Source organism: Bactrocera tryoni, chromosome 3 (genome assembly GCF_016617805.1).
Source record: "Bactrocera tryoni isolate S06 chromosome 3, CSIRO_BtryS06_freeze2, whole genome shotgun sequence".
Taxonomy (NCBI): Eukaryota; Metazoa; Arthropoda; class Insecta; order Diptera; family Tephritidae; genus Bactrocera; species Bactrocera tryoni.
This window is the reverse complement of record NC_052501.1, coordinates 71,564,948-71,578,783: the sequence shown is the minus strand read 5'-3', so window position 1 is coordinate 71,578,783 and position 13,836 is coordinate 71,564,948. Positions and strand designations below refer to the sequence as shown.

General features: G+C 36.8%; 1 protein-coding gene across 1 annotated transcript in view; it reads left to right on the top strand.

Moving 5' to 3' along the window:
* Nucleotides 1-13,394, top strand: part of LOC120772224 (DNA fragmentation factor subunit alpha-like) — a 109,439-nt gene extending 96,045 nt beyond the window's left edge. The window contains exons 3-4 of the mRNA XM_040100709.1: nucleotides 1,027-1,304; nucleotides 12,661-13,394. Coding sequence (XP_039956643.1) covers nucleotides 1,027-1,304; nucleotides 12,661-13,177 — 795 coding nt within the window. The 3' untranslated portion in view covers nucleotides 13,178-13,394. The remainder of the gene's footprint in view (nucleotides 1-1,026; nucleotides 1,305-12,660) is intronic.
* Nucleotides 13,395-13,836: the final 442 nt, after the last annotated feature.

Below are 13,836 nucleotides of genomic sequence, written 5' to 3'. Positions count from 1 at the left end.
AATATATATTCAAAGTCTAGTAATAAGAAAACCAGTATTTTAGCATTCGATTAATGGTTTTATTTGGTGAAGTTAGATGGATTCGATTTAGATCATTTTAAACCGTTTTGTTCTATAACTGCACCTTTTTATGGATGCTTAAGAACCTCTTAATCAATCTCACGGTGGTTCTGGCGAGTTACTCTTAGTTAGTTACTCCGAATCAGTTGTGTGGCCTGGTGTTCTTCTGATGGAACACAGTGTCTCTCCTATTGACCAAAGCAAGTGGAAGAACTGATTAGTATTCAGCAGTTTCAAAATGATTTTAAGAGTTGACGGCAAAGACAATCAAAAAGTGTACCAAATACTGATAAATATTTGGTACTTGTAACTGGTGGTACGCTATCAAGATTTAGGAACGTAGCAATCTTCCGTAAATCGTGCTAAATTTAAAAATTCTAAGAAGCTTAGCAGCTTTCGCCATTCATGGATTTCAGCATTACAAATTTGCGCTTTATAAGAGGAATTATGAAGTTTTTTACACCAACTCTGTCGTATCTTTCCGATTCAAGGACAGCTCCGCGCTCTCACATACAACAATTAATTTTTTTTGTTTGTTTGTATTGTTCGTGAGCAGTGTGCGTTGCACTCTATAATTCAAACTTCAAAGGCTCATAAATATAAATGGTGACAAACCATGACAAATTGCCGCATGGACGAAAGGGACCAACGGAGCAACGAATGTGGGAAAGAGAGAAAGAGTGGAATTGATGTTATCTCATCTCGCTCTTCTGGATTGTTGTGTGCTGCCGAAGGAAAAAATCAAAACACAATAGTAAATGTAAATGCTAAAAAGCCTACAGTGAGCTCGGCAACAAAGAAATTCTGCTAAAAAAGTTTTCATGTTTTTAATAGAGAGGGCTTGTTACTAGGAAAAACGCAATATTTTTCTGTTTTTTTATTTGGAATTTATTGCTATTTAAGAAAATTCGTTTCAAATGCATATAAATAATAATTTTACTCTTTTTCTTCCTCTTCTCTTTTCAGCCCACTAACTATGTCACCATCACCAGTCATCATCGCGGCAGCAATAGCGGCATTGTTGGTGGCGGTCTTGGTGTCGGCAGCGAGCAACTCGGTGACACCACCGATGCTGTGGCCGAGACGGCGCGTATCAAACAATTGGTTGGCCAACTGCAAAATAATCTGTGCAATGTGTCGGTGTTGAGCGATCCGGATTTGGATTCTTTGTCGAACATGGATCCCAATTCGTTGGTGGATATAACGGGAAAGGATTTTATGGAGCAGTTGAAGGATTCAGGCAGGTTAGGGGGAGAGGCCCAGATGTGGTGGTTATCCCCCCCACAATCTTTGTCTCGATGTGCTTTTCTTTCATTTATTTCTATGCATTATACGTAAATACGAGGATAGTTTGATATGGCTGTGTGTCGCGTTTCAATTGAAATAGCAACTGCCTTCCGTTTTATGGCCCCAAAGGTAGCCGATAAAAGTCCATCTCCAATAATATACCGATTTTTTTGGATACTCCTTGCGTTCAAAAAAGAAAAAGATTGCGTTTCAACCACGCAGAGTGATACTTTCGGTATGCAAAAAGTCATGAAGGTATCAAACTATCCTCGTATTAACCATTACTTCTAAGCGTATATATTTTCCATTCAAACATACATATATATTCATACTTACGATATCGATCATACTATACATATATTTGTTGAGAGAGTCCTTTGTCTTGCTCAATATAATATTGCTGCCAGAGTTTTAGAAAGAGTCCCCAAGGAAGACTTCTAATCAGTACCAGTTAGTATATCCTTGTTAGTCGTAGGTATTGTTTCTCTTTTTCACCGAGATATTGACTAAAAAAAATGAAACTGTGAAGCTAAGAATCTACCTAAACTTTTTACATAGTCCAATTCTTCCTTTATTAGGGTGACATATATACTTGATAGTGTTAGCTCGAGTTGAACCTGGCTTAGAAAGAAAATCGGTGTGTATTCAACTCAATGTTGGCAAATATATTACTTTAGGATCGGTAGACAATTAAGAAGCAGACTCTTTTCTTGTCAAGAATAGGCTCAAATAGCTTCTTATCATTGCCGTTCTATTATACGGCCCACAAGCATGGACTAAGACAAACCGGGATGAGAAAGCACTTGGACCTTTAGAGAAAACTGTTCTCTGCAAGATTGTTGGAGCCGTTCGCGCTCACGACAAGGGCTTTCACACATCCAATGGAAATACCAAATGTATAAGGATCTGTACGTAACTGGTATGTACAACTGGCGTGATCTCGAAAAAAGATTGATACAGCTGGCGAAAATTTGGTCGGCCCAGACCGACCCACGGTTGTAGAGCCAAAGGAGAAAGAGACAGTCACAATTTTAATTCAATTTAAACAACCTTAGGTCTGCTGTCTACAGGTTAAACAAAGACGTGAGGAAAATGGGTCTTGAAGTAAGTGAGGGAAAGGCAAAATATCTCCTGTCATTAAACAAACAGTCGTCGTACCCGTGACTTGGGTGCCACGTCACTGTTAACAGTCATAAGTTCGAAGCTGTAGATAATTTCGTCTACTTGTATCTTGAAACCAGCATCAACACCATCAACAGTATTAGTTTTGACATCCAACGCAGAATAACTCTTGCCAGCAGCTGCTCCTTCGGACTGAGTAGGCAATTGAGAAGTAAAGTTCTCTCTCGACAAACAAAGACCAAACTCTACAAGTCACTCACCATCCCCGTCCTGATATATGGTACAGATGCATGGACGATAGTAACATCTGATGAGTCAACGTTACGAGTTTTCGAGATAAAGGTTATGCAGAAGAATTATGGTCCTTTGAGCATTAGCAACGGCGAATACCGTGGTCGATGAAACGATGAGCTGTACGAGATCTACGACAATTGAATGTTTGAGCGAATTTAGAGACATCAGCTATGGCGGCTAGGTCATGCCGTCCGAATGTATGAAAACATTTCAGGTATGGGTGTATTCGACGAAGTATACGCCGGGGGAAGCAGAGGAAGAGGAAGACCTCCACCTCGTTAGAAAGATCTCATGGAGAAGGACTTGGCTACACTTGGAATCTCCAATTGGCACCAAACAGTGAAAAGGAAGAACGACTGGCGCGTTGTTGTAACCACGTAAGCGGTGTCTACGCCCCTACAGGGAGTCGTCTGGTATGAAACCTCATTTGGTATCGGAAGTCTCGAAGAGGTCCCTTCCGATCCTGACGGAGCTTTTGATATTGCTCAACGTAAGTTTACACAGCCGTATTAGTTTTGCGGGGTTATCGAAACTAGACATGGAGGCAGTTCTCTTTCGTGCTGTTAAAATCAGCTATGAAATCGACGAAGAGGTGGTGTGTGTCGATTCACTTTTCATGGGTCATTTCCAAGATTTGGCGCATGGTGAATATCTGGTCAGTTGTTGATTTTCTGGGACTAAAGCCACACTGATAAGGTCCAATCAGCTTGTTAAGGGTGGGCTTTAATCTTTCACATATTACGCTATAAGGTTCTATTTACTTGTATATATGCGATGTTGAGGTGGCTTTTCCCACGGTAGTTGGCACAGATGACATTTAAATTCCAATCGTCGGGCATGCTTTCGTGCGACCGTATTCTATAAAGAAGTTGATGCATGCTTTTTATCAGTTCTTCGCGCCGTGTTTGAATAGCTCGGCCGGCAATCCATCGGCCCCCGCCGATTTGTTGTTCTTCAGGCGGTTAATTGCTATTCGAACTTCGTCATAGTCGCGCAATGAAACGTCTGCCTCTTCGTCATCGATTGGAGAATCGGGATCACCATCCTCTGGTGGTTTGCTTTCACTGACATTCAGCAGGCTGGAAAAGTGTTTCCTCCATAATTTCGGTATGTTTTGGACATCAGTCATAGATCACCTTTGGGCGTTCTGCAATAGTATGCTTTGGTCTTGAAACCTTCTGTTAGTCGCCGCATCTTTTCGTAGAATTTTCGAGCATTACCCCTCTCGGCCAGGTTGTAAAGTTCGGTATGCTGGACGGTACGGTACTGAACGGTATGCTATATCGAGCGAGGATTGGACGCTGTGCGTTGCGTTGCCGGAACCGAACCATTATTTAGGTAATAAATTTGCATGGTTTGTAAATCTGATTCCGTAGTAAATCTCTTCATAAAAGGGCAAATCAAACTGATTATATATCAAGTAACAGCTATCAGGCAGATTAACTCCGAAAAAAGTATTGGCTTATAGAAAGCCACACGTATTAAAAAATACTTAAAAATGTTCACTTAGATATTAGATGAGGTGTACGGGTACCTCCAAGTTGGTAGTACTTGAATAAACCTTTAATTAGTTAAAAAGAGAATTCGGTAGACACTTTTTAATAATTTCACGAATATTCTTAACATCAAAGAACATTTTCAATGTAAAAGTGTACAGAAATAATGCGAAATTCACAAAAGCCATAATTTAGTATTTAATTCTTTTTCAGCACTCAAGATTTTTTTCGCTATCCTTTTGGCAGCAAAGCAAGCTGCCATTAGCAATTTTAGGCAACCCTTTTTTGTGCGAAGCAAGACAATTTATCAATTTTTTGATAAATGTGGCTGAAGGCTTTGCACTGGAATTTGATATTTCCTTGGCAAAGTCAGCCTTTGACGGTCATAAAGCATTATGCTTTATGCATAACGGCAAATAGGCGGAGATTTTATGGAAAAAAGGGAAGTACGAAATTGGCTGAAAGTGTTGGAAAACAAGCTGGAGTAAAAATAGTTGCAATGTGCACTCGCCGAAAATGTAAGATATAATGCAATTTGGAAACGTTGACGGCAGCCAGCAAGCCTATTGGTCTACTAACCGGCTGCGAACTGTGAAAAACTTGCTTGTACTCAACTGCGGTGAGCGTTGAGGCGGGCGATGTCGTAATGGAAAAATATGCGACACGAAGCAGGCGCATGAATAATGCATCACGTTGCCGGGGCCGCTGCTGTCACGGCAGGCCAGCAACAAGAAACGGCAGCTTGACCGACAACATTGAAATATTCATATGTGTGTATGTTCAGGCAGGTACGAGCATGTGTTGCATGCAACAAAAGCCAACAGCTACAAATGATTTAATAAAGTGTTATAAATGGAAACGTTTTTCGCACACAGCGATTTACTCACCTGAGAAGTGGGCGGAAGAGAGCTCGCATGCCGACTGCAACTATAACTCACTTAGGCGTAAGTAGTATATGTTTGTACCTATATAGGGGCGTATGTGGCGCGGTTATGCAATTAAATACATTACAATGCCAACAAAGGTTTCTGCAGCTTTGTCGGCGTCCTTTGAGCGTACAAATTTCAATAGCGCTATGTACATATATATATACACATATGTAGATATGGCGCTTACTCGCGCATAATAGCGCATAGCACAAAGGTGCACGCAGACACAGTTATGCTTTCGCGCAGTCAATCATTTGTGGCGCCTGTGCTGATGGTCAGCTGTCGTTTTCAAGGCACTTACCTTACATTGCTGGGAGCTAGCATCCCGCAGGTCTGCTGTAACCACTTATATGGAAATGTGTTTGTGTGAAAAAATGTGTGCACTGCATGTTTACATATATTTGAGTGGCTGTGTGCACATTGAATAATGAAAACGTCATCTGCATACAAACCAGATAAACATTTATACTTTATCACACAAAGGATAACACAGCAGGAGTGTGTTTGGCTGGTTGCCCACAGTTTCTTTTTGTTCGGACTGAGTATACGGTTAAGCGTACGTGGGTGCTATGAATAGTATTGAGACTCAATATATTTAGTTACTAGTTTATAACTACAATTAAGTTATGCATTTTTTTTTTGAAATACATATGTAAGTGGCAACTCTGTTCTATAATTTAACTGGGCGAAATTTTTTTTAAAAATTTTTTCTTTAAAATTTGCTGTTTTGTAACATTTTATTATTGTATCATGCAAATTTTGAACAAAAAATATTATGTTAAACTGGTGGCAACACTTTTTAGAAATATTTTTAATGCAAACTCACTGTTTGGTGTTATTTATACAATAACTTTTGCTAAAATGCATTAGCAACAATTAAGATATGAACATTTTTTTTCAAATAAGTGGCAACGCTTTTCAAAAACTTTTTGGTCTCAAAATTTTCTTAGTAATTTTTTTCTTAAATTTTGCTTTTTTGTAACATTTTATTATTGTATCATGCAAATTTTGAAAAAAAAAATATTATGTTAAACTGGTGGCAACACTTTTTAGAAATATTTTTAATGCAAACTCACTGTTTGGTGTTATTTATACAATAACTTTTGCTAAAATGCATTAGCAACAGTTAAGATATGAACATTTTTTTTTTCAAATAAGTGGCAACGCTTTCAAAAACTTTTTGGTCTCAAAATTTTCTTAGTAATTTTTTTCTTAAATTTTGCTTTTTTGGAACACTTAATTATTGCATTATTCAAGTGTTAAAAAAAAAAACAATATTTAACTGGTGGCAACACTTTTTGGAAATATTTTTAATGCAAACTCACTGTTTGGTGCTATTTATACAATAGCTTTTGCTGAAATGCATTAGCAACAGTTAAGATATGAACATTTTTTTTCAAATAAGTGGCAACGCTTTTCAAAAGCTGTTTGGTCTCAAAATTTTCTTAGTAATTTTTTTCCTAAATTTTGCTTTTTTGTAACATCTAATTATTGTATTGTTCAAATGTTGAAAAAAAACAATATTTAACTGGTGGCAACACTTTTTGGAAATATTTTGTAATGCAACTTTACTCTTGGCGTTATTTATAAAGTAATTCTAGATTAAATACATTAGCAACAGCTAAGATATACACTTTTTTCAAATAAATGGCAACTCTTTTCAAAAATATAACCGTCCGAAAATTTTCTGAGTATTTTTTTCTTAAATTTTGGTTTGTTGTAATATTCAATTATAACAAAATTTGTAAAATGAAAATTAACAAAAAAAGTAAACTGCTGGCAACACTTTTCGGAAATATTTTTTACAGAAAGCTTACTGCTTAGTTTTATTTATCTTTAAAAGAAAATTATTTAATAAAGGTTGTTTAATTTCATTACCAACAGTTGAGTTATGCACATTTTGTTTTCAAATAAATGGCAACGCTTTTCAAAAATATGTAAATTTGTCTCAAAATTTTCTTAATAACTTTTTTCTAAAATTTAGTTTTGTTATAACATTTAATTATTGCATTATTGAAATTTCGCAGAAACAAAACATAAAAAAAAGTAAACTGCTGGCAACACTTTTCGAAAACATTTTTTACAGCAAACTTGCTGCTTAGTAATATTTATCTTTTAAATATAATTCATTTAAGAACGGTTCTTGGAATGTATTAGCAACAGTTAAGATGTGGAGATTTTTTAAAACAGTTGGCAACTCTTTTCAAAAAAGATGACTAAAATTTTTCGTTAAGCTTTTTCGTTGTAATATGTAAATTATTTTATCAATTAAATTTTGTAAAAAAAAAAAAATTTGCCAATTAAATTTTGTGAAAAACATTTTGAACTGGTGGCAACACTGCTTAGAAATATTTTAAACTGCAAGCCTTTTTAATGCCTTTGGTTGCCTAATAAATTTAATTTGTATAACAAGTGTTGCTGGTAGCAATACTTTGAACTTGGCTGTATTGAATTTAGAATAGGTGGCAACCCTTTTCGTAAAAATTTTTGACGGAAAATTTACTTTAACATGCGTTGTTGTATAATTGAATGTATTTTAACAATTAAATTTTGTAAAAATAAAGTTTTAAACTAGTGGCAACACTTTTCAGAAATATTTTTAATTGCAACTTTTCTGCGTAGTTTTGTGTATCTTTTTGTATAGCGTTTAATAAACTTAAACTTAAATTGTGTGTATGTGTGTATGTATAGTGTTAAAATGCACCAACAACAGTTACGACGTTGATATTGTTTTTAAATAAGTGGCAACTCTTTTTAAAATATTTCACCAGAAAATTTTCTTAAATCTGCTTAATTAATAATTGTTTTTGAAATGCATCAACAACAGTTACGAAGTTGATATTGTTTTTAAATAAGTGGCAACTCTTATCAAAAATATCTCATTAATCTGCTTAATAAATAATTGTTCTTTAAATGCACTAGTACCAGTTAGCTTACGCAGATTTTTTTGAAACAGGTGGCAACGCTTTTGTAAAATATATAAAAAAAAAATATTTTTAAAGCTCTTAAGTTTGTCGTCCACGTAATATTTCATATGTTTTTTTCAATATTTAACGATTACTTTAAAAAACATAAACTGGTGGCAACACTTATCAGCAATATTTTTTCTAAATCGTTCAAAAAGTGTTTTTAACATTAATTAAATTATAGATTTTATGTATTTATATTTCTTAAATAGGTGGCAGCCCGGTTTAAAGAATTTTCAAATAGGTGGCAGCACTATTAAGAATATATTCTCCAATTACGACTTTTTGTGGATAAAAACAATAAATTTTGCATCCATTTATCTTCTATATTATGCGAAGGAAAAAAGAATATTCCCATTTGAGAAAAGAGACTATTATTCTTAGAAGAAATAAGAGAAGACTTAGAAATATTCTTAAGTTCTCGAATAGGGATGCCTCTTATGAATGTTTGCTACTTCCAAACAAATTCCAATCTGCAAAAGAGCGAAAATTTCACTCCAACATCCGGGTCCACAATACTTTTTGTTCACCCTCGTATAACCAGCGACCCCTTACTGCATATACATGTACCTTAATGGGTGGTTTTCCAACGCTGTTAAATGCAAAAATACCGTTAAATTAATGGTTTTCTTCGGTGGTTGCGTTCACGTGCTTTTAAATTGCTCACATAAAAAACACACCCATACACACACACACACATACAAACGTTGTCGTCTTTAAATATGCGTTTTTGTATTTCTCTTTTGCTTGCTGCATCGCTGCTTTTTGCTTAGAATGTGTGGTTTGAAAATTTAAAAATTTTCACAAGAAAACACCGTTAATCGGTGGTGCATGATTGGCTGTTGCGGTCCCCTCGAAATCGGCGGTGTGTGAAAGCGGGAAATATTTTGCTGAAACGTTCATTTTGAATGACGTTAATGAGTTTTTGTGCTGCATAACGGTATGTGGTATTGAAAATTGAGAAAGCTTTTTTATGTGAAGACATCAGCACTGAAAGTTGCAAGTTTATGGTGATGTTAGAAAACACATATATTAAAGTCAGTTAGTTTTTATGGAATATATTTTTAAAAATAAATATTTAAGAAAACGAGATCGTGTCTTGACGTATTCTTTGACTAATTTTGTGAGTGGTTGGATATTACAGTTCCTACTGTTGAAATATTCTAGATTTAAGCCTTTATTGAGCCCGAAATGCGTGAGTACGAAGAGCTTCACAAGCTTCACAAGGGTAATGCTCAAAAATTCTACGAAAAGATGCGGAGACTAACATATGGTTTCAAGACCGGAGCATACTCTTGTGATCTCCCATAGATGATCAAGTGATTGATGCCCAGAGCTTACTGGAATTTTGGAGGAAACACTACTCCAGCCTGCTGAATGGGAGTGAAAGCATAACACCAGGAAATGGTGAACCCGAACAGCAATTATCTGTTTGAAGAACAATAAAGTGGCGGGGATCGATGGATTGTCGGCCGAGCATTCAAATACGGCGGCGAAGGACTGATAAGAAGCATGCAGTAGCTTCTTTGTTATGGTAGGAGGAAAGCATGATCGACGAATAAAATTTAACATCATCGCATATAAAGTTCTATCGAGTTCACTGTGTGAAAGACTGAAGACCACCGCCAACAAACTGATTGGACTTTATTAGAGTGGCTTCAGGCCGGAAAAATCAACAGCTGACTAGATGCGCCAAATTTTAGAAAAAATCCGTGAAAATAAATAAATTTGAAGTCTTTTTACAGCTCGAAAAGGAGCTTCAGGAGCGACAGCTTCGAAATCCAACGCAGTTCCTTTGCCGACAGGTGTTACTAGATTAGGCAATTGAGAAATAGAGTATTCTCTCGACGAACAAAGGCCAAATTCTACAAATCACTCATAATTCTCGCCATGCTGTATGGCATCTAAGAGGCATGGAGTATGACCACATCTGATGAGTCGAGAGAAAGGTTTTACGCAAGATTATGGCGCAGGCTTGCTCATATCGTCCGTATGGATGAAAACACTCCAGCTCTGAGATCAATCGACCCGCCGGGGGAAGCAGAGGAATACCTCAACTCCGTTGGAACGACCAGATGGAGAGGACCTGGCTACACTTGGAATCTCCATTTGGCGCCAAACAGCGAAAAGGAACAACGACTGACGCGCTATTGTAAACTTGGCTATAACCAAGCCTAAGCGGTGCCTACACCAATAAAGAAAAATAAGAAGCCTTTATTACTTAATGTACTGAGTTCTACAACTGAAACTCATATATGTATAATGCAAAAAATAAAGGCTCCTTTTTCCATGAGCTGCCGTCTACCGACTTGAGTATGTATTTGTGGCGTGTACTTTGATAGTTATCGGGGTCGTATGAGTAGTAAAGGAGCACTCAGAACAGACCTTTCTTGTCCACCTCTTCAGCCCTGGAGAAAACGTAGATCCTTTTTGCATTTTCGTGGTCGAAACTGTGACTTTTGATGGTAGTTGTCCCTTGAGCTTTTTTGGGCCATTGTGGAGAGACACAATAATCTTACGCTTACCGACTTCGTTCACAAACGCTCCTTGTCTTTTTTGTTGTTTGATTTTGTTAAAATATAGCAAAATCAAAGTTTTGGTACAATCGACAATCCAAATAGTAGTTTTAAATTATGTAATGCCGTTTTGTGGATCTCAAATGAGTTGTAAACTCCTTGAATACAACTATTTTGGCCACTAACTTCGAAAGACTGTGTGGTAATGGTTCGGCAATATGCACGCGGACAGCTGTTTTGAATATAAAACTTCACCGTTTCGAATCGTCATTGTGGAATGAGGCGACTCACGTAATTTGCCCCGGATTTTAATTTCTATTTCCTAAAATTACCGTTAATTTAATGGCAGCAACCTTGGAAGTTTGAAACTGAAGTTGATAGAGAGTTTCTGATCCATTCGGAAAGTAGCTTACTGCCCCACTTTTGGAATGGTTTCAACCCACCCACAAATCCCTCACAGGTATGTTGGCGGAAAAAAGCCGCCAGAGTTTGATTTAATACTCCATGATTCAAAAGATCAGGTATAAAATCTTTTAGATTTTGGTTTGGCGATTCCATGAACCAAACATCTCGTATAAAGTCAAAGCGTATGAGGATTTCCGTATGTTCAGACATGTTGTTCATTTGGATGCTCAGTTTCTCTGAGTCTAATAATTTCGGCGATATCTTTGAAACTATATGCAAGATGGCATTTATGCCGATGAGCTCTGCTCGTTAGATCTTCCGAATCTACTTGCAAATGTGGTATTGTTTTAAACACTCCAATATCAAAATTAATAAAGTTTCGTCCATTTCCCTGAGCCTAACTAAAATTGTAAAGAGATTCAAGTTTTCAGAAATCATTTATTAATATTTATGGCCAGAATTTGGCTTATTAACTTATGGTTATATTAAGTTTGCCGCTTGGTTTCGTAGTGAACGCCGGAGATCCTTTATAAATGATCAGTGTGATGAGCTGAGCGGATTTATTCAAGCTCGTCTGATTGTGTATACACGAAAAAGTCTCTGAGTTTTTGAGTTATCGATTTCAAAATTTGCACACATTCTTTACACTTCAAAAATCTGCTTCTTCTTCGAAACCGTTGATATCAGACCACTATACAATAGTGCTATCATACAAACTATTCCGATCGTTTAGGTGCTTTTTCATTTGGCGAGATATATTCATGGAATTCGGCATCTGTTGTTACCTAAGACAGTGGTGCTATCTTCGAAGAAATAGTTTAGATCGGACTTCTATAGCGTATCGGAATCAAGTGCTTGTTTGGAAAACGTCTTTATTTAACGAGATATCTTCACGTAATTTGGCATATATTGCTTTCCAACACAATGCTACAAAATATGAAGATATTATACAGATCGGATCACTATAGCATATAGTTGTCGTGCAACCTGACCGTTCAAATCAAATTGTTGTATGGAAAGATATTTTTTAACAAGATATCCTCACGAAATATGGCGAGTTTTTACAAGATATCTTCATGAAATATGGCACGGCTTGTGGTTCAAGACAATGCTACAAATTTCGAAAATATTGTTCAGATCGTACGACTATAGGTATCATATGTAGGTATAAGGTCATCTCAAATATCATAAATTCACTGCTTTCGTTTTATTTTCGTAACTACTTACATTACTTTCTTGTTGTTGTAATGTAAAAAATAGTTTTGTAATATGCGCTCTCATTACACTCATAAGCTAGATATTTATTGAGTTAAAACTCACGACCATTGAGTACATAAAATATATGAGAACGAACTTAGCCGTAAACCTTTTGTAGCTAGTAACGAAATATGAAAGCCTTTACAAAAATATTAAAGATTTTTTTTTCATATAAATCGAGTGTTCATTCATGCAGCTGACTGCTATTATGTACTCAATGGTTTCACTCATACTTTCACTCACACGCTGAGCGTTTTATTATAATATAATGTAGAGTATAATCTTTAATATTTTGTGTATTTTTTTGTGCTTTTTCTCTCCACTGCAGACCATTGTGTGCAAAGCGAAACGCTGAGGACCGAATTAACCTGTTAAAATTGCTGCGTGAGGGCGCCATCTTTTGCTCCGAGCGTTATCCGGAGGATGCGGAGGCCATCGACATGGAGATTAGCAGACAATTGAATATGGATGTGGCGCAAACCACCACCACGGTGACAACTAATACAAACACAACAACAACAATTACAGCGAATACAACCACAGTTAATATTGGCGTATTAACAGCACAACAGCAACAGCAGCAGCAACAACAGCAACACCAGCAACTACAACAGACTATTACAACAAACAAGACAATCGAACAAGTGCAAAGTGTGGCGGCAGCGGCGGTGGCGGCGGCAGCAGCTCAACGCCGCGCAACAATGGAGACGCAAATGACGTCGGTGGATGTGGTAACCATTGTGGAGACACATGCGGCAGCAACAACAAACACACAGAATAATAATAATCAGCAGAAGATGACAACCGCCGGCAGCAACAACAATAACAAGACAAACGATATTTGACTACCGATTTTTAGTAGCATAACTTGAAATTTAGAGAGCGTTTACAAGGAGAAGGGCTAAGAGCACAACGGCGGAGAGCGGGGGAGAGCAGCGTGACATTGTGCCACGTAAGAAGTTGGCGGTGCAATCAGTTATGCATTGGTTGTAATATTTACAGTTAACGTGCGTATTTTGTGTATATGTATGCTGCTACAACAATAAAAACAAAAAAATACAAGCAATGAAAGAAATTTTTTGATGCCGGTGTAAGCGTAAAGCCTAACTGTATAACAACAAAAAAAAAAAACATTCAAACTTTGAAACGCGACGCGATCAGTCACGAACCATGTTTAGCTATAGTTAAGTGCTTATGTGCGTAGTATAGATGTAACACTCAAAAATCATGAGCCGTTAGCCGAGTGAAGCATAATTATAGTTGAAAGTCATAACGAAGAAGCTCATTAACGAATTAAATTTACGGCGCTAGTACATATGTCAGTTAGCACGTAGCTCATAATGTAAGCAGCACTTATTTTTTTAGCTTTTTCACAAAAAAAAAAACTCACTCATAAAAAAAAAACACTCACGCAATATAATTGAATTTCACGCTCACCCATTAAAGTGTAGATCATTAGTAACGCACACTGTTATGCAAACATTTCACTCATCGCACGCGCACA